General features: G+C 44.2%; 1 protein-coding gene across 3 annotated transcripts in view; it reads right to left on the bottom strand.

Annotated features, from left to right (window-relative positions):
* Positions 1–26,402, bottom strand: part of NIM1K (NIM1 serine/threonine protein kinase) — a 99,642-nt gene that overhangs the window by 15,115 nt on the left and 58,125 nt on the right. For all 3 annotated transcript variants that reach the window (XM_075588986.1, XM_075588997.1, XM_075588992.1), the window contains exon 2: positions 2,711–3,630. In XM_075588986.1, the coding sequence (XP_075445101.1) occupies positions 2,711–3,011 (301 nt within the window). In that variant the 5' untranslated portion in view covers positions 3,012–3,630. The remainder of the gene's footprint in view (positions 1–2,710; positions 3,631–26,402) is intronic.

A 26,402-nucleotide genomic window follows, 5' to 3' on the forward strand; every position in this document is an offset into this window, starting at 1 on the left:
TCTCTAGGTCTAGGGGATTACTGGTAAATAAGGGTCATATACTGTAATGGACATTACCAATTCAGAAAAGCGTACTGTATTTTAGTAAACAGAGCCATTCGTTTCCAACAGCCTATTGACATTAACATCTCATGATGATGTGGGTTTCAGAATATACAAACGGAGAATAGCATCTAGTATTGATTAATAAGGTTATACTTTTAAAGGTGCAGGCATCACCACAAAGGGTATGAGAGGCCCAGCTCCCTGATGTCAATTTACTTATGAGAGATTTATATTCGCTCTCTTTTTTTTTTTTTAAATATCTTTGTCTGCATTTTTCAGATGCTGCTGAGAGCTTTGGCTTTGCACTAGTATTTTGGTTTTGTTTATTGGCCCGATGCAAGAAGCATTTTGAGAGGTAGGTTTTTGAATGTATTTATAAGGCAAAAATAATCATTTTCTGTGCATATGAAAACATCATTGGGTAATCAAACTAAGCATTCATAAATGCCATTTTAAATCTATCCTTGATGTAAATTGTGAATCATAATTTCCAATTTGCAAATAGAGCACATTTCCATTTTTATTGTGCAAATTGTACAATGAAACCTTTGAAAATGTGAAAGCATTTCCATTCCACAAAAAGTAATCTAATTTCTTAAACAAATGAGCTCATTCTTACTGAAGAGTAGAGGTATTAGTCCTGGAAAGCAGGGCCGCCAACAGGGGAGGACAAAAGGCACGGGCGTCCCGGGCCCCGTGAGTCAAAAGGCCCCCTGCGCGGCCCTGGCCGTTATATTAAAAGAAAAATGGTCGCGATTGCGCATGCGCAGAGCCGAGGTCCCGCAGGGTGTCCTGCCTGGTGCCTGTGGGCCCTGCCTGCGTCCTGTGGGCCCTGCCTGTGGGCCTGGCCCAGACCGCTCCCCCCCCCTTCGCTTCCTCGATTCCCCCCTCCCCCCAACGTGGGATGGAGGGCGGGGAAGCGCCAACCCTGCACCCCTCGCGTGCGCCTCCTGCCCCATGCAGCAGCCGTGGGGGATGCTACAGCCGCCTGCCAGCCTTGCGCCCCGCCCCCAGAGCTTACTTCCCGCGCGCCAACCCAGCAGCAGCAGCCGCGGAGGATGCTGCAGTCGCACGGCATCTCGCGCCCCCCCAGCTGCCCACCTCCCGTGCACCCCCCAAGCCCACCTCCTGTGCACCCCCTTCCTGTGCATTCCCCGAGCCCACCACCCGGGCCCTCCCCGTCCACCTCCCGCCCGGGCAGCTGCCAAGGGGACATCGGGGGCAAGGGGGAAGCGGCAAGGTAGCAGCACCCACCCGGTCAGGGTAAGTCACTCACTCAACCCACCTGACCCAGTCACTCAACCCAGTCACTGTCACCCACCACCCAGTCACTGTCACCCACCACCCAGTCACTGTCACACCCACCCACCCAGTCACTAACCCAGTCACTCACTCTCCCACCCACCCACTCACTCCCACCCACTCTCCCACCCACGCACACACTCTCCCACCAACACACGGACTCTCCAACCCACGCACGCACTCTCTCACCCATGCACTCTCCTACCCAGTCACTAACCCACCCAGTCACCCACCCAGTCAGTCACTCAGTCTCCCACCCAGTCACTCAGTCTCTCACCCACCCACCCAGTCACTCACTCTCTCACCCACCCAGTCACTCACTCTCTCACCCACCCAGTCACTCACTCTCTCACCCACCCAGTCACTCACTCTCTCACCCACCCAGTCACTCACTCTCTCACCCACCCAGTCACTCACTCTCTCACCCACCCAGTCACTCACTCTCTCACCCACCCAGTCACTCACTGTCTCACCCACCCAGTCACTCACTGTCTCACCCACCAGTCACTCACTCTCACCCACCCACTCTCGCACCCACTCACTCTCGCCCCACTCACTCATCCACCCATACAGTCAGTCACCTGTCTTTTGTTGAAAATATAAAAATAAACAGGTTGCATTGTAATGTTTTTTTCTGTATCACAATAAGAAAACAGTTAAGTAAAAGTTGCGCTCTAAAAAATATTTTTTCGTGGTAGGTGTGCTATGGGTTCGGGGGGGGGGGAGGGTGGCACTATGGGTTTGGGGAGAGGGGGGCCCTGCTCCTTTTATTTGTCCCGGACCCCATGATTTCTGTTGGCGGCCCTGCTGGAAAGAGACCATCATATCAATCGTACAAGGTTTTCGAGACTGGAGAGAGGTCACTTCATCAACTGTGATCTCTAAAGTGTAGATGGGAGGCTTAAATACATATCACACTCCCCTTAAAGTGTTCCTTGCATATCCAGGAGAGAACTAACTACCTCCTTCCCCTACACATTCTATAACATCTAACCTATGGACAGGGCCACCAACAGGGTGGAAACGCCAGGCCTGGTGTCTTGGGCCAAGAGGTGGCGAGGGCCGGGCCAAATGTAACTGTAACTTCCAGGGTCACTCACAGTGGTCCGAGACTCCTTCCCATTACACCAAAAGTCTCCAAACCCTCCTTCAGCACAAAGCGCACAGGGCCTAGGTAATGCCCAGTGTCCTGGGCCCCATCAGTCCTATCAGCAGGCCTGCTCAAGGATGAACCATCAAATTGATTCTGCCCTTATTCAAATATCAGGATAGGCCAGGCTAAAGTAACCCATACTCCCATCTTGCCTACATAGATTTCTCTTTCTGCTGCAGTAGCACTCAGAAGAATTACATGTGCACCTACCTTTAGTAAGCACGTGAATTCCAAGCTTCACTTGTGAGAAATTTCCACTTCCTATTTCCCCGCGCACTCGATACAAGCCAATCCTCTTTCCCAGGGTCAGCTCCTTCACAATCTTCTCGTCGTTTGACATATCCTGGGTGAGCTTTTCGAAGGGCGTGAGCTTGCGTTGCTTCCCTTCTCCATCCTGTTCGTAGCATTCGGACCGTACATAGTCCTCCAAGCTGTCCTGCCGGTTCCACCGGGCATAACGTTGATTCCCCACCCCTCCTCCATTCATGTACATCGCTGTCATGGTCAACATTTGGACGCTTTTAATTAACAGTTAGACAAAATAAATGACTTAGTACCAGAGATCAGAACATAAGTGTCCTTCTCAAAATATATCACAGTTCACAGCAGAGATAAATCATGAAAAAGTTCAAATTTGGCAATGTCCTACAAGCTGCAGCTCTTAACACTGTACTTCCTATGTAATGTCTTCAAAACTCTCCTGACAGATAGAAATTGCCTTGAAAATATAGACACTGCTGTGATCAGGAAGTTTCTCACTATACTGTGTACAGTTGTTCTCACGTAGGAGTTAAAGCAGCTTCTCTTGGTGTATGTGCTAGTCCAAGAACTGATTTGTCTTTTTTCAGTTTCATCCTTCAGCCTGTTATAACCTCCCACTTGTCCTGTTCCCCTCCAGTATTAAAGATCCCTTTGCTGCTGCTGCTGCTGCATTCATTCCAGTCTGTTTGAATGATCCTGTTAGTCTGTGGATATTGCTGGCCGCTCCAGGGAAAGAAGTTATTGTCCGGGTCACATGGCATGACAGAGCAGGATTAAGTGGCTGCAATGTCACTTTAGCCTCCTTGACATACACGAGACTGCTTTACACACTTGAGCCTTCTCAAAAGTTTGCCAGACGTCTGGTTTCCCTAAAGATAGATATGAAGAGTCATTAACGCTTATGTAAACATCTTTACAAATAATTCTAATAGGATTTCAACATTGAGATATAGATATATAGACACACACACCACACACACACACACACACACACACACACCTTACATGTTTGTCTATAATGTAAACAAATCTACCTGTTAAATATTTATTTTATAAATTAATAACTGAAAATGCAGCATTTTACAATACGACGTAGACAATAATATTCTATACTACGAATATGGCACTCAGTAAAGGGGCACAATCACAGACAATAAGTGGTAAATATATAACATAAACATTATTTAAAGACGGCAGTAACTGCATCGTATATATGAAGAAAAACCAATGTCCCATTTAAATAATTTGGGAGAACAAGTTGCCGTACACGTAGGACGCAAAAACCATATATTTTGTCGTTTGACGTTTTGTACTCAACATGTTAACCCCCAAAGAGTTCTACATTTATAATGGCACCCATAATATTTCATTTATACTAGATGTTATAGAGGAGGGAAAAGTGATTTTTTTTAAAAAAATATATGTTTTACCCTTTGAGGGCAAAGAAACAAAGAATTTGGAAAATCACTGAGCGATTGCAAATTTACAATGTATATTGAATTGTCATGGAACAGAAATACCCATGTCTGCCTTCTCTGTTTCAGCCCCCCTTCCCTTTCCTTGGCAGTTCTGCCTGCTAGATGTACGTGGATTTACTTTCCTTGCAGTTTACTCCCAGTGCAGATGGAATAGATACATTATGTTGCCCTTTTTCCTTCCAATCTGTCACACCCCTGGTTGCTCTGGCAACATCTCCAGTCCTCCAAGTTAATGGGCTTTCCCGTTCCCCCCTGTCCTTGCTGACAGTTAGTGCAGTCTCACTTCACCTTTAGTGTGACCCTTGCCCCTCACTTCCTTTTCCACCTAAGATCACAGTGAGTACAGACCTGTCTGCATCCACCTCTGGTAAGGCCTTTCTGTCTTACCGTAGTCTAACCTCATAGAAGCATCCCACATATCTCCCCGCCCCTCCTCATTTCTCCTAATATCTCCCCCGCCCCTCCACATATCTCCTCCTGCCCTCCTCTTATATATCCCTCACCTCATATCTCCCCCATCCCTCCTCATACCTCCCCCTCCTCATATCTCCCCCTCCCCTCCTCATAGCAACCCCCTCCCCTCCTCATACCTCCCCCTCCTCTCAACATATCTCCCCCTCCTCCCCCAATATATCCCCCTCCTCACCCCATATCTCCCCCTCCTCACCCCATATCTCCCCCGCCCCTCCTCATATCTCCTCCTGCCCTCCTCTTATATCTCCCTCATCCCGCCCATCTCCCCCATCCCTCCTCATACCCCCCCCACATACCTTCCCCTCCTCATATCTCCCCCTCCTCATCTCATATCTCCGCCTCCTCATTTCATATCTCCCCCATCCCTCCTCATACCTTCCCCTCCCCATACCTCCCCCCATCCCTCCTCATATCTCCCCCATCCCTCCTCATACCTTCCCCATCCCTCCTCATACCTTCCCCATCCCTCCTCATACCTTCCCCTCCCCATACCTTCCTCTCCCCATCCTTCCCCTCCCCATCCTTCCCCATAGCTCATCATACCTCCCCCTCCACATACCTTCCCCTCAGCTCCTCATATCTCCCCCTCCTCATACCTTCCCCTCAGCTCCTCATATCTCCCCCTCCCCATACCTTCCCCTCAGCTCCTCATATCTCCCCCTCCCCCTACCTTCTCCTCAGCTCCTCATATCTCCCCTCCCCATACCTTCCCCTCAGCTCCTCATATCTCCCCCTCCTCATACCTTCCCCTCAGCTCCTCATATCTCCCCCTCCTCATACCTCTCCCCCTATGACACACACACACAGACAGACAGACAGGACACACAGACAGACAGGACAGACACACAGACAGACAGACAGGACACACACAGACAGACAGGAGACACACACAAGCAGCTCACTCAGAAGCAGCTCACTGAGAAGCAGCTCACTCCATCCGGTCCCGGTAGAAAGCCACACCCCCGATATCCTCTGACCTCCAACCAATCCGCTGCTTCTACTCTCTAAAGACCAGCCTCCACGGCATTCTAACATGGAAAAAATACTACCCGGCTGCCGCATCCTCCTCCTCGGCGCTGCCGCTCGCGAACCCCCCCCCCCGCGCGCGCATCGCCACGCACCCCCCGCTCATCGTCGCCGACTCCCCCACGCACCAGGGAGAAAAAACGGGACATTCCCGGGACAGACGGGCAACCGGGACAGCCCAGCAAAAAACAGGACTGTCCTGGCAAAACCGGGACGTATGGTCACCATATCTAATATGTAACTATGTAACTAGTGTGGTGGATAATGTAAGTCATTATAATTCATTGGTTTGTTAAGACAAATAAGTTATAAATAACATACTAATAAATGCTTGTTGTGCTGCATGGAGCAATTCTGCACATTACATCAGAGAAGTGGGCATTTATAGTATAGCTTGTCAAAAGCTATGGAAACCGAGCTACTTAAACAACACTGTCAAATGTGACTATTTTCTATTTAATCAAAATAAAAACATTACGTTTCAGTAGACAAATTGTCTTCAAGCGGCAACCCAAGCGGGTCATCTGTTTTACATAGGATTGAAGCCGGGCATCTCCACAGCGGAATCCCATTCATTTCAGTTCTGGGGGACCCCCTGCTTCCGGACATACTTATCTCCGTAGGGGGTGCCGGTACCCCCCTTCTGGCTTGCTGGCTGGGCTCATGTAAGGGAGGATTTTTCAAAGCACCCGCGTGCAGCAGGCCAATAGGAAGCCGTGACGTCATCCGGTGCGGCTTCCCATTGGCCCGTGTGACGTGGGAGTGTTAAACTTTGCTGAGATACCGGCACCCCCTTCCGAGGTAGGTATCTCGGGAGTAAGATCTCCGGGAGCTGAAGTGAACGGGCTTCAGCTCCAGAGACCCCCTGGTTCAAACATATGTAAAAAAAAAAAAATGTGAAAAAAAAAATGGCCCACTTTGATTGCTCCTTTAAAGCTGCAGTTCAGTCAAAATCCTGCATGTGTGTTTTTTTTTAATAAATCAGTTCTGTAGTAAGAAAAAATACTTTTAGCATTTTCTGTTTTTAAAAAAACAAATTTGAAAGACCAATTTTCTTGTATTCTATTTTAACAAGCATTTACTAAGGCACTGCCCCTTCATGTCCTGTCACAAGCTCTGGCACACCCCTTTGTGAGCCCTGCCCTCCCTCCAACACATGTCAGTGCAGGAGTGCTCATGAATATTCATGATCTTCCACGGACTGACAGAAGCAGATGAAAAACATATCCTATATCTAAAGGTGTCGCCAAATTTCGCCGATCAATACATGGAGAACGAATTGACTGGCAGCTATACAGTTCTTTAGGTAATTAGAGATTGCACACATAAAACTATTGAATTAAAAAAAAAAAAAAAGATTGAACTGCAGCTTTAACGAGCGCCCTCCTAATGCAATGTAACATACCAAATGAACATAATAGTTATTCCACATGTCAAGACGAGACAATGAAGTACCCATTGTACTCATTGAAGCTCATGTTATTTGACAATACTTCATTACAATTGCTAAATAATTTAATTCCATATAGGACACATGCAATTGCTAGCTCTGTTTAATTGTAATGGTTTATATTTCTGGGCGAGTAGGGGGTAAACATCTTTATTTATCTGTAAATTCTATCATCATAAAAACGTGACATCTTTACAGAAAAGGTGTTTTACACAATAGCTTTTGAACTGATGCCACTGGTATTCTATGTTTTGCAGTTATGATAGAGGTGTTGACCCTTCTTGATAACCAGAGACATCCTTCACTAAATTAATGCTGAGGTTTGAAAAGTGTGATGGATGATTCTTATATGCCAACGGCATTAAATTATGCCAAACGAATAATATCACACATGTAAAGGGACAACTGTAGTAAGAGTATACAGAATCTGCAGATGATATTAAAATCAGCTGCATAGTACATGTGCATCCAATTGAAAAATAGCTATGCTAAAATTAACCTTATAAAGGTTGTAGAGGGAGAAAGGGGGTGGCCCGGTATTAAAGGGGTTGCACCCTATATGGCCATCCCCTGACCTCACCAGAGAGACGAGGTTAACTGGACTGCGGTCCAGGGATGAGGTTTGCACCTTGTTGTACCATGAAAATGTATGTTCCCCTGTTCCCATGGTTCATTATAAGCATGTATTTTAATGTCGACCCACTGAGCCCACCCGAATGGAATTTATTAATATATGTAGATATTAAAGTGTATATGTATTTTATTTTGGGATCTGTTCTGAAAATGCAGACGCCATTTGCTAGGCTAATGGGTCATGAAGGGCAAACGGCTGAGTGGCCTAAGCACGGTGATCAAAAAGTAACTGCCTTGATTGTTATCCAATGTCTAGGGATTAAGTATTAGTCAATCAACAAACTCTGTTACCTGAGGGCATCTGTTAGTCTGTTAGTCTCCACGTTAGATAATTGTTCACCAATAGGCTGTGTTCAATGTTAAGAATAGGGTTGCACAGGTATATAAACTGTGTCAACCCTACAGTTTTGAGTTGTGCTGGAGTTATGCTTCTGATTCCATCTTGAATGTCACTGGACTGTTGGAGAATTGCTATTGGATACTTCTCCATCCCCCAACCCTAAGTAAGTGTTATCTTCTTGTCTGTTAATTGTACTATATTGCTGTGTTCACCTTATTTAAGGAATAAATTATATTTTATTATATCTAAGCCTCGTTCAGTTTAACCCAGATATTTGGTGTTCATTATATCTTGTCATAAGCTACCGTGACAAAGGTCACTGTTAGAATAAAAAGGGAAACCTGTCGGTGGGCAATATCCAGCAGATGCCATAACTCTTCTCAACTCTTTTACTATTAGAAGGTTTTCTAAAGATCTCCTATCGGCATGATAGTTGCATTCATGGGTGCTGGCATCTCTGTAGCTGTGCTCCACTGGATACTTTCCTCTAAGTTATCAATATGTACTGATATATATGTTTTGGTGACTTCTATGTCCATATTTGACCAGTCGACAACATATTTCAAAGTGGCCAAAATGATACTTCTGTATTAATGTTGTGCAGATGAATAATTGTTGTTTTTGTTTTTCAGCTATGCAGTGCACTGGGAATACAGAACGATGAGGTAACATGGAGGGGAGATGAGGGTTACAAATTAAAGTGTAATAGGGGAGCCACAAATTGTGAAAGGCCGGGTTATAAAGATATAAGGAAAGGTGTTAAATCAACCGCTGTGTAGACTGCCTCCAATATGCATACCGATGTGTTGCCAGATCAATGTCAAAGTTACTAGAAAATGAATTGCCTGATTACCATGGCAAAGACTATGCTATCTATGTAAAGAGAGAGCACTGAAAAGAGTGAAATTGCAATGAGCAAAAGACAGTATGAGTACAAGTAGCTGTGAGTGCCTCATTAGTATGTGTCTGGTCTGGCAACACACACTCCTTCCGTTCTCTATTTCTCCATGTCATGTTGCCATATAAAGGTTGGGAGATGGACACTCTACATTGTCCTTATGTAACAGAGAGGAGCATGACCAGCATTCTCACTGAATTCTTTCAAAGCTCAGCTTTGGTACCACACGAAGGTACCACACCATCGCATTATGGAGATGAGTAGAGTTGGAAATCTGAGCCACAATGATCCAGGACAAGGACAGGCACTCTAAGTGCTACCTACTTGGGAGACAGGATAGAGTAGGAATAAATAGTCGGGCAACAGGACATTTACCTTATGATCTCCCTACCCATCACAGTACAGTATTGGACTTTGTGTCAAATGGGGAGAACAGTGGGACTACTTTACCACCATGGACCTCTAGCCATGCTCAACAATACGCAGTAGGATTAAGTAATTATGGAACAGAATTTAAGGAAGTAGTAAGAAGACAGTGGTAGTCTTAACATCATCGAGTCTCTAAGCAAGATATTTTATCATTCATATAGTGCTGGATGGGCATGCAATACATTACTTTGCAATATAGTATATTTCATGTCCCTCAAGTACTAAAATGCTTAAAATACAAATTGCGATCCTTAATATTAATGAAAACAAAAACACGTAGACCATTTTCTGCTTATACAAATGAAATGAACAATAAGTTGTTTAAATTCGGAAGTGGGTCCTCAAGAAATTGCTTAATCTTGGTATGTCCAGAAACAACAATGCGAGGAGTGCAGAATAAATGCAACGAGAAACATCGCGGAGACGGGAGAGAGGAGGGATCAGGCAAATAGAGATATATGGAAAGAAGTGAAAATAATATAGAAAATGGAAGAAAGAGAAACAAATGGAAAAACAAAACAGGAAGAAGAGGGTGTCTGTAGTACAGATAGGAAAAAATAAGCGATGGAATGAACACAGAATGTGAAAGAGGGGAAATAATGATACCGTTTGTTTTTCCTTTGGAGCTGTGTAACCACGTAGGATGTGAGGTATACATAATAACACTGTACATTTATACCAGCATAGTGACATAAGCAGCAACATTCCAAATCCCACCTTAAAGCTGCAGACCGAGCAATATCCTACATGTGTTTTTTTTTTTTTTTAAATAAATCAGTTCTATACTAGGAAAAGATACTTGTAGCATTGCTTTTTAAAAACAAACAATTTTTAAAGACATTTTTAATGTATTCTAATGTAACAAGCATTTTTTGTTTCTATAGCAACCATTTACAAAGTCACATCCCCTTCCTCTTCTGAGACAGGCTCTTGCACACCCCTTTTGCCCTCTCTCTAGAAGTGCACCAATTGTATCTAGTGCCTGCCTGGTCACATAACTGTATAATGCGGCAGGCATAAGCTTATAGGGATCCATGTTAAAATGGCCAAGAAGCAAAAAATGAGTGCCGGATCACTGTGCGACAGCAGGTATGCGAACACAGAGAATCTCCCCTTTAGAAAGTGGAGAGAGAGGAGGAAACTGCCAGCCCATTAGACATGACTCCCCTGTGCTTCAAATACCCATCCAATGTTGTCTATCTGAAAATCTTCTAAATAACTTCAAAGCTAATAGTTTCAATCCTACTACATTCTGCAAACTACAGGGCATGCATCTGAAATTCATTTCACTCTGCACCCTTGTATTATATCTCACGTATGTGCGTGGTAGTGTATATTATAGCCCTGTGTATTTGCGGGGGTACAGTTCAGGAGTTCAAACAAACATTTTTAAAAATGTGCGTGCTGAAAATATTACAATATGTAGATGATTTTACGTTAACACTAATCTAACCGTATATTGCTAAGTGGATCTGAAACCTGAAAGTACCAAAGTACTATGTATTCCTGTATGTGTCAACCATGGGTCACTGTTTTAGTGAATAATCTGTGAATATTAAGCACATGTTTTGTGTCCATTACAATACTGTACATACAATACAAGTAGTAAATGAATCCTAAATACCCCATGTTATTTATAGTGTGGCTAAAACAGCTTATTGCATATTTAGCAAACACACACCATTTGTGACTTCATTTATTATATTGATCTATTCTTCCTCTGATGGTTGTCTGTTCAGTGCATCTACTCCCTTCCTGCTGAAGAATCTACCAACAATCGTCTTCAATGTAATGCGTTATATATTTTCTAGAAAATGTCTCCCTTTCGTTCCTTGTATGTGAAATATATGAAAGCACTTGTAGTTTTTGGTGTCTGATATATGTAAAGAGACTAGGCATTTTATAGCTGAATGACCTCCCTGTCCAAATCCTACATTAGAAACTCATTGTGAGTTACAGCGAGTTAATACTGCAGTTGCAATATACCTGCTTGTTATAATTTAAGAAAATGGTGTTTTCAGGAGTGTCATGTGTCCTCTTCCCATCAGTAAGTCCTCCGGGAACTAGCAGTGATGTGTCATAGCCCTGTACACGAATAGCACAAACAGGTTGTGATAAGACAACTTGCTGCTGATAAACTGATGCAGGTGGCTGCAACATAATATCACAAACAGGCTCCATCAGCAAGCATGGTATTATCAGACTTTGAATAGGGAACATGATCTGCAAATACACCATCTGCAGCTGCTGTTACGGTATTACAGAAGGGAAAGTTATGTAAGACTTAAAGTATGAGGATCTCCGGTAAAAGAAGCCCCTTTTGTGCTCTATTTCTCTCCTGGAAGTGATCTATGTACTTTCTTTCTAATTATAAAGCCAAATACAGTATCTCTACATCTGTCTCAAGATGCTTCTCTCATTGTACATGTACAGTAAGCGACACTTGAAGCATTTCTATTTAAGAAAACAACAGTATAAGTATCTATACATATCATAAGTACTGTATTACATTTGATACTGACATCATCTGTTTATAATGGGGCTCAGTAACAATGCTGCATTGCCATTGTGTAGCTGCTTTTTAATGTTGCCTTCATTTCTGTTATGAGATGAATTGCATAATTATTTCCTTAATTAAGCCTACATTCCCAGTAAAAAAAAAAACGCTCCTTTTGATTGAACGTGGTGCTTTTCCAGAGTATGACTTTTGTGTCTAAATATGAAAAGTTGTTAAACATATTTTCAAAGCAAATATTAGCCCCTCTCCACCTTTTTAACTTGGGAGGTTCTGGCAACTTGCTGAATGGACAGGACTCACTGCAGTTCCTTCCCCTCATACAGAGGTAACAGGAAGGGTTCACAGTTTTAGTGTTAGGACCTGCATTTTTGGTTTACCTTGACGTTGGTATGCAGGCTTACGACGCTTTCGCCAAAGGGTTTAACTAAAAAACTACTATTATTATTCAAGTATTTAAACTTTATACTCATTACCATATATGTTTTGTCAATTTGATGTAGCATTGGGCACCCGTGTCTTCTGTTGTACGTATACATTTGCCACGCTCAGTAGCACTCATTTTGGCATAAATATATATTCATGATGTAGGAGTTTGAGCTATCTGGGAATATGTGTGTTAATCAATTTCTGACTGGCAACCGTCTATGGAGGTATATATACATAATATATATATTAGACATACATAGACACACGGTAATCCCAGAGGGTGTTTACATTACTTTAATTAATTATTGCACTGTTTATGCATATGTCAAATTCAGATTTAGCAACAATTCCCACTGCAACCAGAATTTATTGGTGATTAGTATTAATTCTAATACTATAAAGTAATTCCATGGTAATATAAATCCTTTGTACAAGGATTTATAAATTTGTACTTTATATATAATGTGCAAATTATAAATCCTTGTACAAAGGATTTATATTACCATGGAATTACTTTATAGTATTAGAATTAATACTAATCACCAATAAACTCTGGTTGCAGTGGGAATTGTTGCTAAATGTGAATTTGACATATAAATCCTCATACATAGGTAAAAGGGAAGGTTCACAGTGTAGTGCTAGGACCTGCAAATTTGGTTAAACCTTGACGTTGGTATGCAGGTGTAGTGGGGTACTGTAAGGAATGGGGGAATAAGTCCTTTGCGACATGTTCTCTCCTTACCTGTCATATCTCAGACCTCTGCTCTGGCACCAGAGCGTGCGCGCACCCCCGCTCTGCTTACAGAGCGTGCGCGCAAGCGCAGCTCTTCTTGTGTGCCACGGAGCTTAGCTCCGCCCCCTTGGACGTGCCACGCTTCTCTCGCATCTGAGATCTGATGCATTATAAGGAACCCCAACCCTCTCTAATAGCGCATCGGAGATTAGATGCATTATAAGGAACTCCAACCCTCTCTAATAGCGCGTCTGAGATCAGATGCATTGCAAGGAACCCCAACCCTCTCTAATAGCACGTCTGAGATCAGATGCATTGTAAGGAACCCCAACCCTCTCTAATAGCGCGTCTGAGATCAGATGCATTGTAAGGTCGCCCCAACCTTCTCTAATAGCGCGTCTGAGATCAGATGCATTGTAAGGTCGCCCCAACCTTCTCTAATAGCACGTCTGAGATCAGATGTATTCTAAATTCTTCTGTATTTGGTACAATTTTTAAATGACCTGAAAATTGCATGGATACCTTTAGTGATGTCCGCAGGACCCAAGGGGTCAAAGGAACCCTGGTTGAAAAACATTAGTCTATTGTCTGCGTGGCTTGATAAGAGGACACAAATTGCACACATTTCACTCAGCCTCACTTTTGTGTAATTGTATCAAGGTGCTTTGTGTCAGTTTACGCCACCTGACAGTGCATGGAGAAATACTATATAATAAGATGCATCAAAGTTTGCATCAGTATTATGGAGCAGAGTAGTGTGAATTCAGTCTGCTAGGTCTGAGGTGACATTAACCTCTCTTGCTCAGCGCCAGATGTAAGAAGCTCGAATAACAAGCCTCAGACATATTGAGCAGGGTCAAATTGATGCAAATTAAAGTTGTTGCTCTGTCAGATAAAGAAAATCTCCCCACTTGATACATGGTTTCTGAGCAGTTTTAACTGCACTGCAGCTCATACGGTGTAAATGTTAACCCCTTAGGCACTGCATTCATGTCACGCATCTCATGCTATTGACTATATTATTGTTTTGTTTCCTCTTCTCTCTATGCAGTGCAAGAAATACAAGATACCACACAATTGGTAGTGTAGAACAGGGTTACGTAGTAACTTAGGGCTTCTCAAAGCAAACTCTGATGTTCTTGCATGTTTTCACTTAAAACTTCTTTGAACAAAATGTTTGCACAAACCAAACAAAGAAATAGTAAAGTTATGGCGAAAATGCAGGGGCTAAGCCCATCTCTTGTAAACAGTCTTCCTTCACAGGGCATCCTCCATTGCTGGGAGCCATCTTACATCACATTCAAGCCAAGGTGTCTTCCAATGTCACAAGGCTCCTTATGTCTGAAGATTGCTTGGCAAATATGGGCCTCTATAGGGTATATTCCACTAGATGCAAGTTTGTCCTGGTAAAACCACACTGTTTGACATGGTCAGCTTGCCGTATTCTGTATTACAAATCATATAATTCAAAACGCGCCTATAAAAAGTGACGAACGCACGAGCTCCCTCTCTCAGAATTCCAGCCAGTTGGCAAAAAAGCGAGTTTGAGCCTTTTTGGTAATTCGGCTCGGCCTTCTGAATGAAAACTTCTAAAAAAAAACAAGCCTTTTTCTGCACGATTTGGACATGGGAGAAGGACTTGCAGAATACCAAAGCCTGCACATCCGAGTGGAAAGGGCTCTCGGACGGATAGAGTATGCACAACGCGCAGCTACAAGAATATGCCCCACTGTCTTCTTTTTATGATGTACATACACGCTGATCACTGTAGCAACAGAATAAAATACAATCTTCCTGAAAAGAAAAGAAAGCTTGCCCTTCCTGAGGAGAGAACGGACAGGGATTCCAACCCCCCACTAAATGCAGAGGGTTGTTATGTTCTAGAAGTGTTGTTCAAGATAAGAATTCACTAGTTCACTACAGGGGGGTTTCCCGCTGCTTTAATAGTTAGCATACATATATTCAGCAACATTACAATTTAGGGCATTCATTGCCTACATTTAAGGAATAAGTTATTGCATTTTTACATATTTTATTGACGATTATGTATTTATGTAATTTATATGTTGTGTTATTTATTTATTCTCATATCTAATTATTACAGTATTTATTTTATTGATAAATATTATGATTCCTATTTATTTTTCTTTTATTGTGTTTTAGGACAGTGGTGCACAAACTGGGGGGGTGCGAGAATTTCTAGGGGGGGGGGCGATAGTTACAGATGCTCCACGCTCTTCCCCACAGCATTTAAATTAAATGCTGGGGGAGCTTGAGGCCTCTGTAACTCCCTTCCCTGCCCTCTGCCGGGTCTTCGGCGACGCGTAGCCATGGCAACGCTGCGGGGTCATGTGATGTGATACTTCGCCATGGCAACGCTCGCCAAATGATGCGGCGGGGTCACGTGACATCACATGACCCGCAAAGTCATTTGACACCGAGTCCTTGGAGAGAGCGGGCACGAACGCTGGGGCGTTTAATACGGGATAATATTGAGGAATACCTAATGGAAAACAAAATTATTAGTAATAGTCAGCATGGATTTATGAAGGATAGATCATGCCGAACCAACCGTATTTGTTTCTTTGAGAAGGTAAGTAGGAATTTAGACCAGGGTAATGCAGTTGATGTGGTCTACTTAGATTTTGCAAAGGCTTTTGATACGGTTTCACACAAGAGGTTGGTGTACAAAATAAAGAAAATTGGACTCAGTAATAATATATGCACCTGGATTGAAAACTGGCTAAAGGACAGACAACAGTGGATTGTCATAAATGGAACTTTTTCAGGTTGGGCTAAAGTCGTGAGTGGAGTATCTCAGGGATCGGTACTGGGACCCCTGCTTTTTAACTTGTTTATTAATGACCTTGAGGTTGGGATCGAGAGCAAAGTCTCCATATTTGCTGATGATACTAAATTGTGTAAGGTAATAGAATCAGAGCAGGATGTAATTTCTCTTCAGAAGGACTTGGAGAGACTGGAAACGTGGGCAGGTAAATGGCAGATGAGGTTTAATACAGATAAATGTAAGGTTATGCATTTGGGATGCAAGAATAAAAAGGCGACTTATAAATTAAATAGAGATATATTGGGGGAATCCTTGATGGAGAAGGATTTAGGAGTGCTTGTAGACAGCAGGCTTAGCAATAGTGCCCAAAGTCATGCAGTAGCTGCAAAGGCAAAAAAGATCTTATCTTGCATAAAACGGGCAATGGATGGAAGGGAAGTAAACATAATTATGCCCCTTTAGAAAGCATTAGTAAGACCACACCTTGAATACGGAGTACAATTTTGGGCACCAATCCTAAGAAAAGACATTATGGAACTAGAGAGAGTGCAGAGAAGAGCCACCAAATTAATAAAGGGGGTGAACAATTTAATTTATGAGGAGAGGCTAGCTAAATTAGATTTATTTACATTAGAAAAGAGGCGTCTAAGAGGGGATATGATAACTATATACAAATATATTGGGGGACAACACAAGGAGCGTTCAAAAGAACTATTCATCCCACGGGCAGTACAGTACAAAGGACTCAGGGCCATCCCTTAAGGTTGAAGGAAAGGAGATTTCACTAGCAACAAAGGAAAGGGTTCTTTACAGTAAGGGCAGTTAAAATGTGGCATTCATTACCCATGGAGACTGTGATGGCAGATACAATAGCTTTGTTCAAAAAAAAAGGTTGGACATCTTTTTAGAAAGGAAAGGTATACAGGGATATACCAAATAAGTATACATGGGAAGGATGTTGATCCAGGGATTAATCCGATTGCCAATTCTTGGAGTCAGGAAGGAATTTATTTTTCCCCTTATGAGATATCATTGGATGATATGACTCTGGGGTCTTTTGTTTGCCTTCCTCTGGATCAATAAGCAAGTATAGATATGGGATAAAGTATCTGTTGTCTAGATTTAGCATAGGTTGAACTTGATGGATGTACTGGAGTGCCGACGAGTATTCTAAAACAAATCTGGGGCAATCACCAACAAGACCCAGGTACATCCTGGGTACATGCTGCAACATTTCAGTGACATTTCTGTAGTTTCAGTTTGAATGGGACTGCCAGGGACCCCTGCTGTGTTAATCCGATGGGTCATTAGTCTCTGCAGCAATGTCACTGAAATGTTGCAGCATGTATCTGGGTCTTGGTGATAGCCCCAGATTTTCCAAGGCATGTTTAAGGCAAGTTTTAGAATACTCGTCAGCGCAACTGTACGTCTTTTTTCAACCTCATCTACTATGTAACTATGGCTGCCAGGCAGGGGGCCGCAGCTCTAGAAGTTTCCGCACCCCTGTGTTACAGTAGGACACACAACCCGTGTATAGTTATATCCTCTCACACATCTAGCCAGAGAGAAACAAGTGCCCCAATTTTCTCCCAAACTATTTTCATCATGACTATAAATTTTGTTGTCAGAAATAATCCAACTTGGATCCTGAACTATGTAATGTCAACTGAATACCACTATAAGGTGGTTATAGAGCAGGCATGTCAATAAATGGGCACAAATATATTGGCGGGCCATTGTCCTACTGCCCCCTATATCAGGTTTAAATTAATAGCTAAATCTAAACGAAATAACCCTCAAAGTAAACCGGGATAATAAAAACATTACAATAGTACAAAAATGTTTTATTGAGAAGAGAAAAAAAACTTGAAATCCTAATTTAAAAAAAAAAGAATGAAATCTGAATGTTAAATATCTCAATGTGATTTCTGAGCTTGCATTTCACTTACCAGTTTCTCAATATTAGGATTGGTTTTCGAGGGTTGAATGCAGAAGCAGACGGCGGGCCCACTTGTGCGTCTCTCAGTACAGATCTGTACTTATTATTACTTACCACGTTAATTGCCGAAAACGTTTGCTCACAAAATAAATATGGGGAATAACTTACACTTGGTCCCAAGGTTCAGCAAAGTATCCGGTCGCTCCTCCTTCTCTTACCGTGCACCCCACAACTGGAACAGTCTACCGGAGACTCTCACATCCGCCACCTGTCTAAGTTCTTTCAAAACTAAATCTGTCTCACATTTTAATGTGGCCTGTAACTGTTACATAAGCCTATAACATATGTTATCTCTTACTGTGCATGGAATGTGTTGTATATAATGTTCACTTAATGTAATTATGTATTAGTAACCATGTATCTGTCATCATAACTCTATGCCCAGGACATACTTGAAAACGAGAGGTAACTCTCAATGTATTACTTCCTGGTAAAACATTGTATAAATAAATAAAATGTTATTTTAATTGAATTATTTAAATTGAATTGATTTTATGTTTTTAATTGTTAAAGTTATTAAAATGTATTTTATTTTAAAAATGTATGTTAATATTCATGTTTCCCCTATTGTGTTTTTTAATTTTAAGGATTTCACATTGTGGTATTCCTTAAAATCGATTTTTTCAGTCGGTTACAGATTCCAAACGCTGTCGCAGCCCCAAGGCTGGGGGGCGCAAGATTTTTCTGGGAGGGGTGCGGGCGGTTGCAGAGGACCCGCACTCATCCCCAAGGCATTAAAATGAAATGCTGTGGAATCGAGTGAGGCCTCTGGAACCTCAATTTACCTTGCTTTAGCCAGCATCTAGAAGCGTCTCCATGGCAACGCGGCGGCAAATGATGCTGCGGGTCACGTGACATCACATGACCCTTCGTGTCATTATTTTCCACCCTGAGCGAAGGAGGGGGCGCGAGCACCTGAGGACAAGAGCCAGGGGGGCGCAGGAGCAAAATGTTTGCGCACCCCTGCTATAGAGAATCACCAAATGGTCTGCTGGAAGCACTCAATAGTGCTCAATAGAGCGCACGCTCTAACTGAAGGTCCCTCAGCACCTGCACCCTGCCGTACCACAGTCCTCACCTTGCACTTACTTTCACGCTGCAGGTACCTCATTGAACGCTCTCTCCTACATATGCTCAGCTGCCCAACTGGCAAATCGGCTGAGCATAGAACCAGTTGCGTTGTACTAACCTCTTCTCTGACTCCACAGTCTTGCCTTGTCTTGCTGTTCCTTATTCTATGTACCCGGCTTTCCACGACGATCCGCAACTCTCCAGACCTGACCTCGGCATTCGGACAAACAACCATTCTACTCTCTCTAAACCTGACCTTGGCAACCGGACAACGACGACTCTACCCTCTCCAAACCCTAACATGGCTAATAGTACCTGCAACGTTCTGCACCTCTCCTACTCTGACCCCGGCAAGTATATCGACCATCCGTACCTCTCCAACCCCAACCCGGCTACCCCGACCAAATCTACAATCCAGACGCACCCCCATGGCTGTGGGTGGCGTTATATCCTTTCCCACATCAGCACCGTGGTCCCGCCTTTTTAGTGGTGAGCACAGCGTGACAGAAACACAGTGAACCGGAGCAACACGGATGCAGACAGAGGGGTGTACAGACCTGCGGAGAAGGTAGGAAACAAATCCCTATTCACTGGAAACCGAGGGGGACTCAAAGAAGACAGTAAAAAGTGGGTTGTATCCCCGAGAATAAACGCCTAAAATGGTGTCCGCTAACAGTGTGGAGGCGGTGAAGCGCACTGAAAAGCCCAACCAGGCCGCCACAGACTCAGTGATAGGGACAAAATAATAGAGACAAACTGCAGAGGGAGAAGGGGCCCGAGAGAGACACCAGCAAGTGAGTAGTGAGCCTGCAAAATGAGAAAGAAGCCCTGGGTGAGATGGGTGAGATACCACTCATGCAAGGAGCAGAAACTGTCTAATTAGGCCTTGGGCATAGATGCAGCAACACACAAAATACCCATAGGCCAGGCATGCTCAGTATGGATTATACAGGAGACCCCACGGTAAATATACTTACCAATTGTATATATGGAGCCTCAGTACTAGTCCTCCTAAGTGGAAGACCCATATGACTTCACACACCACATCATATACAACAAATATGAGAACAACATGAATCCTTACACAAATAAAATCATAACAGAATAGAGGGGGAGCATGAAGCTCCGGTGTCCGTAAAAAAATCATCTACACTTTGATAAAAAATAAACTCCTTACAAGACGTGACAATACATTGATAAGTTTACCACCAAAGCAGTGCAGAACATGGCTCCAAAGTAATCAAAACAAGATAAGATGTGGGAGCAGGAGCTTGAAGTTGACCAGTGTGAGGTGGAAGCAAGGCAAGCAATTAAGAGCATCACACCAATACAGGACACAAGCTGGAGCCCATGCAAAAGATAGTAGAAAGTATTCAGGAAACACATAAGAAAGTGCCTTGGTGCTACAATCCCTTTGAAAATGGGGATATAACAAAAATTAATAAAAAATAATAATAATAAAGTATAACAAAATAAGAAAATACAATGTTTGCAGTGCAGCCAGGAACACTAGTAGAACAAAACCAGAGATGCAACAAAGAACAGATACAAACCAGCGCCCATAAAGAAATGTCCAATAAGTCCAAAATGAAGACCAAAAAATAGACGGGGAAAGGATCCAAGTGGTCCAATCAAGGGAATGTCTCCAATCCAGGGGTCCATAGCATAGGGACAAAGACAAAAAAGAAAATCATAGTGTAACTTGTAATAGTTAAAAACAGACGGAGAGGAGGCGTGGCCAAGGAGGTGAATGGCAGCTTAGAGTGTGAGCTCCATCCCCTCCGGCGTTTCAAAACGACATAACTCCAGCAAAAACACAGTAACTGCATAATTCAGAACCTGCAGAACGTGTCTAAATATACAGAGATGGCATCAACCAAAACTTTAAGGAAAAAATCACAGCCGGTGTCTAATTATTTTAAGAACAAAGAGACTGCCAGGGCGGACATACCTGAATCTTCAGTGCAGACAGCATCAGCAGACCCAGAACTGGACTCCTCACCTGAAGAACCAGACGATTTGGCTGTAGTGAGACGTAAGGACATGAAAGAGTTCTGCAGCAATATGAAACAATTCTTTAAGTCTGAACTTTGGGCACTTCGGAAGGATGTAGACGCAATAGGGGAGCGTACGGCCGCTTTGGAATCCAGGGCAGATGAGACAGCTACAACCACAGTACAAACGCAGACTCAAATATCCACCCTAAAGGCACAGATAACTTCCCTAGAAGATAAAATTGAGGACGCGGAGAACCGCGATCGGCGCTGTAACATACGGCTTAGAGGGGTCCCAGAATCTATCACAGATCCAGAGGAATTCACCTCGAGGTGGCTAGAACATTTATTCCCAGACATGGCAGCCAGAGACCTGGTTCTGGACAGGTGCCATCGGGCGCTGCGGGGAAGACCTCAGCAAGGAGATCCCCCGAGGGACGTGGTGCTTAGATTCCACTACTACCGCACCAAGGAAGAAACATGCCGGAGAGCAAGGGAACTGAAGGTGGTGGAGTTTGAGCAAATAAAATTTCAAGTTTACCAGGATCTGTCACCGGCCACGCTAGCAAAAAGAAGAGCATTAGCCACCGTTACCAGAACACTGCGTGACCAAGAAGTAAGGTACCGCTGGCTATTCCCGTGTGCCTTAATGGTTTTTAAGAACGGAGTGACACATATCCTAAAAAGAGTGGAGGACACTGAGGGATTCCTGCGGAGGGTCCTGGGATCAGCATTGAGTCCCCCTCACCATGCGGCGGCACAAGATGGCGCTCCCGCGTCCCCATAAACCGAGATGGTGACCCACAGCTGAGATAATGAGCCCTCCATAGGCCGCTCCTGTTTATACACAACCACGGGAATATACTGTTCCAACCAATCCCAATGAAGCCCCTACTGACCCTGTGACTGCACCGGACCCCTCTCACAGCCCGTACCAATCTCTTGAAAGGAGATACAGAACCCAGCAAGGCAGAAGGATCCACTTACGTTTTCGGAGCAGCGGCCATCTTGCCTCGCTCCATCCCTGAGAAGCGCGGGACCTACACTGCTCTCCGCGGGCTTTCCTAGTGACGTCATCGTCCAGCGTCGTCCTCTCGCGAGAACTGGTACCGGGCGCCTGCGCAGTGGGAACTAGCAGCGGTGGCGCATGTAGACGTCTCACATCCTCCCCAAGCTGGCCAAAGAGGAGCGTTGACACAGAGTTCCCCCCGAGGACGCAGAGGGCTACGAACCTGGAAGGAGCGTGATCGCGACGAGACCACTCTGCGGGAGACCGGACATGGCGGCCCCAAACTGGGGTTACCCCCCAGATTGATGATCTTGCACAAACAACCACACACACAATAAAAAAAGTTTTGAGGGAAGGGGGGGGGGGGGGGGTGTAACAGGGAGGGGGGAAGAGGGGGGGGGTGTAACAGGGAGGGGGGAAGAGGGAGGGGAGGTGAGGGTGGGAGGGGGTGGGTAGAGGGGGGCTGGGGGATGACATATAACCCCTGAAGACAGATATCTCCCTAAACTGGATAGTTTAACAGGTATGTGCATCTCCTACAGGTATTGCGCCTATAAGCCCCACACTTAGATCCTAACCCCACCACAGGGATCAATATGAACGACATTAATAGAGAGGTGAGCTCCACGGCCAATCATTAGAGATAACAACCCGTATCATTATCTACCCAGTACCAGATGTGGGGATATCCTCCCAGCTTGAGTTACCAGGGTATATAGCACAGGGTCAGCTATGTGACCCAACAACGTAGACGCCGGAGGTCTATAGATAATGAAATACTTAAGTTGGGAGTCATATCATTGCCGTTGCGCCCAAAGAGTACATATAGAGGGGTCTCTACATACGGCCGCGGGGGGACTTGCAGATCACTATCCAAAGGGGGATAGTTAGGTTAGGTAGTACAGACTGACAAGGGACAATCGTTCGGCCTGAAGGGTTCCAAATTGCAGGTAGGGGGGAGGGGTAAATCGGATCACCTATGTAAATGCTCTAATGCATAATAGTGTTTCCAAATAAAAGAGGAAACCTAGGGCCACGACCGCAACAGACCAGAGGACTAGGAGCTAGTCGGGGTTAATTAGTTAAGGGGTTGGTTGTAGAGCTCCAAGTTAGAGGAGTGGCATAAGGAGGACGAAAGAAGATAAACGGGTTAAATTTTCTATTGTGTTTATAATATGCAGTTTCTGTTTCAGTTTCCAACGTTGAGAAGTTATAAGGAGTTAAATATACTAGCTGATTAATAAAAACGCGCCGGCGGGGTTCTCCATGTCGGCGTGCATGCGTTTCCAGATACGGTCCCGGAGACAGAGGGATCGCAAACAAGTCCCAGGGGGGGCGGGTCACAGTAAGAAGGGGAAATCCCTTGGTAAGACTGGACCAAGAGACCAACCCCATGGGCGCAAGAGACACCCTCGGGGGCTCCCGGGGTGGACTCTTGTTTTCTTATTAGTTGATGTCATTGTAATGTTAATGTTATGTATACACTCTCTTTTTTATTTTTTCCCCTCTGTTTTTACCTCTGTGTGGTCCCCTCTCCCACCCCTCCCTCTCCCCCCCTTCCGCACACCTCCTCCCCACCCTCTCCCCCCCCTCTCCCCCGCCTCTCCCTCCCTCCCCCTTCCAGAGGTACATCAGCCAGACCGGCGAAACACAAAACAGGTGGAGTGGGTGTATTTCGGGGCAGTGAGTCGGATATGTCCGAAGGACGGGGACTTGGGTGAGTTTCAAGTTACCCAGACGCTGATTTATACACACATTAATAAATGGCGTTGATACTTATTTCTCACAACGTGCAGGGCTTTAACAACCCAACCAAACGGAAGTTGGCTTTTTCAGACTACAAAAGGAAACACGCTGAGGTTCTTTTCTTGCAAGAGACACATTTCAGCAGATCTAGCGCCCCCAAACATCTTGACAAAGATTTTACTCAGGTTTTCTCAGCTGCCGCAGCGGTTAAAAAACGCGGGGTAGCTATATTAATTCGAAATAGCATTCCATTTGAAGTGCAGTTAACTAAGCGCGACAGTGAGGGCAGATACATCATAGTAGTGGGGGCGATTAGGGGACAGAAAATTACACTAGCTTGCGTATATGCCCCCTGTGAAAAGAGTACGATCTTTTTTGATAAGCTTTTCAGAACCTTGAGCTCAGTATCTCAAGGGAGCGTCGTACTAGCGGGTGACTTTAACATGGTCATGCAACCGCACCTAGATAGGTCAGGGGTTGCAGGTCAATATAACAAGGGAGCGGGCGTCTCGATACGCCGGGGCCTCAAGACCACCCAGCTTACAGATATATGGCGAGAATTACATCCGGCAGACAGGGATTACACATTCTTCTCTCACCCTCATGGCTCATACAGCAGAATTGATTACTTCTTCGTGTCTTGTCACCTGGTTCCTATGGTCACCCGAGCTGGGATCCATGATATTTCATGGTCTGACCATGCACCAATAGAGCTAAGGTGCAATAATATTCGTACGGATAGACCTGGGACGAACTGGAAACTAAATGAATCAATCTTAAAAATTCCCGAGATCTGTGATATTATTGACAACGAAATAGACCAATTCTTTAATATAAATACAGGCTCTGTCGACTCACCGTTAGTTCTTTGGGAAGCTCATAAAGCAACATTACGCGGCACGTTAATAAATATCACAGCCAGACGAAAACGAGAAAGGGAGTCCAAAATTATCACTCTCCAAACCAAATTGCAGACTCTCTCCTCTAAACATAAAAAAACCTCAGACCATAAAATTTTGCAGGAGGTAAAAGACGCCAAAATTGAACTTAACATGCTCCTAGCCTCCAGGGCGGACAATTCACTGAGTTGGTCAAAGAGGAGATTTTTTGAGAAAGCGAACAGGCCGGATACAATGTTGGCCCGCATGCTAAAGGATAGGCAAGCTAAGTATAACATCCAAGCTATACGCTTAAAATCTGGTACCCCCACGTCTAATCCTCAGAAAATAGTAGACGAATTCGGCTCATTTTATGAAACACTATATAATGGTGGAAAAGTGGCACATAACATCAAAACGAGCGGTGCACTAAGAGATTTCTTAACCAGCTCAAATCTAGGGAGATTGACGGACACAGACAGAGAAGCCCTGAACGCTGACTTCACTATAGAAGAACTGTCGCAAGCCATTAAAGAGTTGAAACCATCAAAGGCCCCTGGGCCAGATGGATTTTCAGGGCTTTATTATAAGAAATTTATAGAGCTACTCGCCCCTAGGTTGCTCCGCATGTTTAACGCTATTTTAGCGGGAGCCCCCATCCCCAAAGAGATGTTAAAGGCGTCAATATCACTAATACATAAAACGGGGAAAGACCCGCTAGATTGCAAAAGCTACCGGCCTATATCATTAATTAACACCGATGTCAAATTATACGCTAAATTACTGGCCAATAGACTTAGTCTCATCCTACCCAGACTTATACACCCAGATCAAGTCGGATTTATCAAGGGCCGGCAAGCAGCGGATAATACACGACGATTTATTGATCTGTTGGATTTGGCAAATAGTAAGGCAACTCAAAGCATGTTGTTAAGTCTGGATGCAGAAAAAGCTTTCGATAGGATAGACTGGCCATATTTAAAAGAGACGCTTGCAACATTTGGCTTTGGAGATCGGGTGAGCGAGGCGATTCTGTCGCTGTACTCTAACCCCACCGCCAGGGTCATACACCAAGGCTACCCCTCTCTGCCATTCCAAATAAAGAGTGGCACGAGACAGGGCTGCCCATTATCCCCACTTTTATTTGCCCTTTGTATCGAACCACTGGCGGCGCAAATCAGAGGAAACCCAGACATCTCAGGGTTAAACGCATACTCCCAAACCCATAAAGCGGCCCTGTATGCGGATGACATCCTCTTGATTATCACAAAACCCCTTACTTCCCTGCCAAACCTATTCGCCCTACTAGATCGATTCGCTAAGGTCTCCGGCTTCAAAATCAATCAATCCAAGTCGGAAGCCCTCAATGTCAACCTCCCTAGACACACAGAGAAATTACTAAAATTAAATTTCAAATTTAACTGGCAACAAAACCACATAAAATACTTGGGTGTCCACATCACCAAAACTGTAAAGGACGTGTACAATGCAAATTACCCCAACCTGATTCGGACCCTAAAATCTGATTTACAGAAGTGGACATCCAAAAGGATATCCTGGATTGGACGTATCCATAGTGTCAAAATGAACCTACTCCCCCGTATATTATACCTCTTCCAAACTCTTCCAGTGCCACTCAGATTGAGGGACATACACTCACTTCAATCTGACATTTACAAATTTATCTGGGGAGGTAAAAAACCGAGGGTAAGTAAACTAAATATGACAAGACCTGTGCTGGCTGGCGGCCT

The sequence above is a fragment of the Ascaphus truei genome, chromosome 1, assembly GCF_040206685.1.
Source record: "Ascaphus truei isolate aAscTru1 chromosome 1, aAscTru1.hap1, whole genome shotgun sequence".
Taxonomy (NCBI): domain Eukaryota; kingdom Metazoa; phylum Chordata; class Amphibia; order Anura; family Ascaphidae; genus Ascaphus; species Ascaphus truei.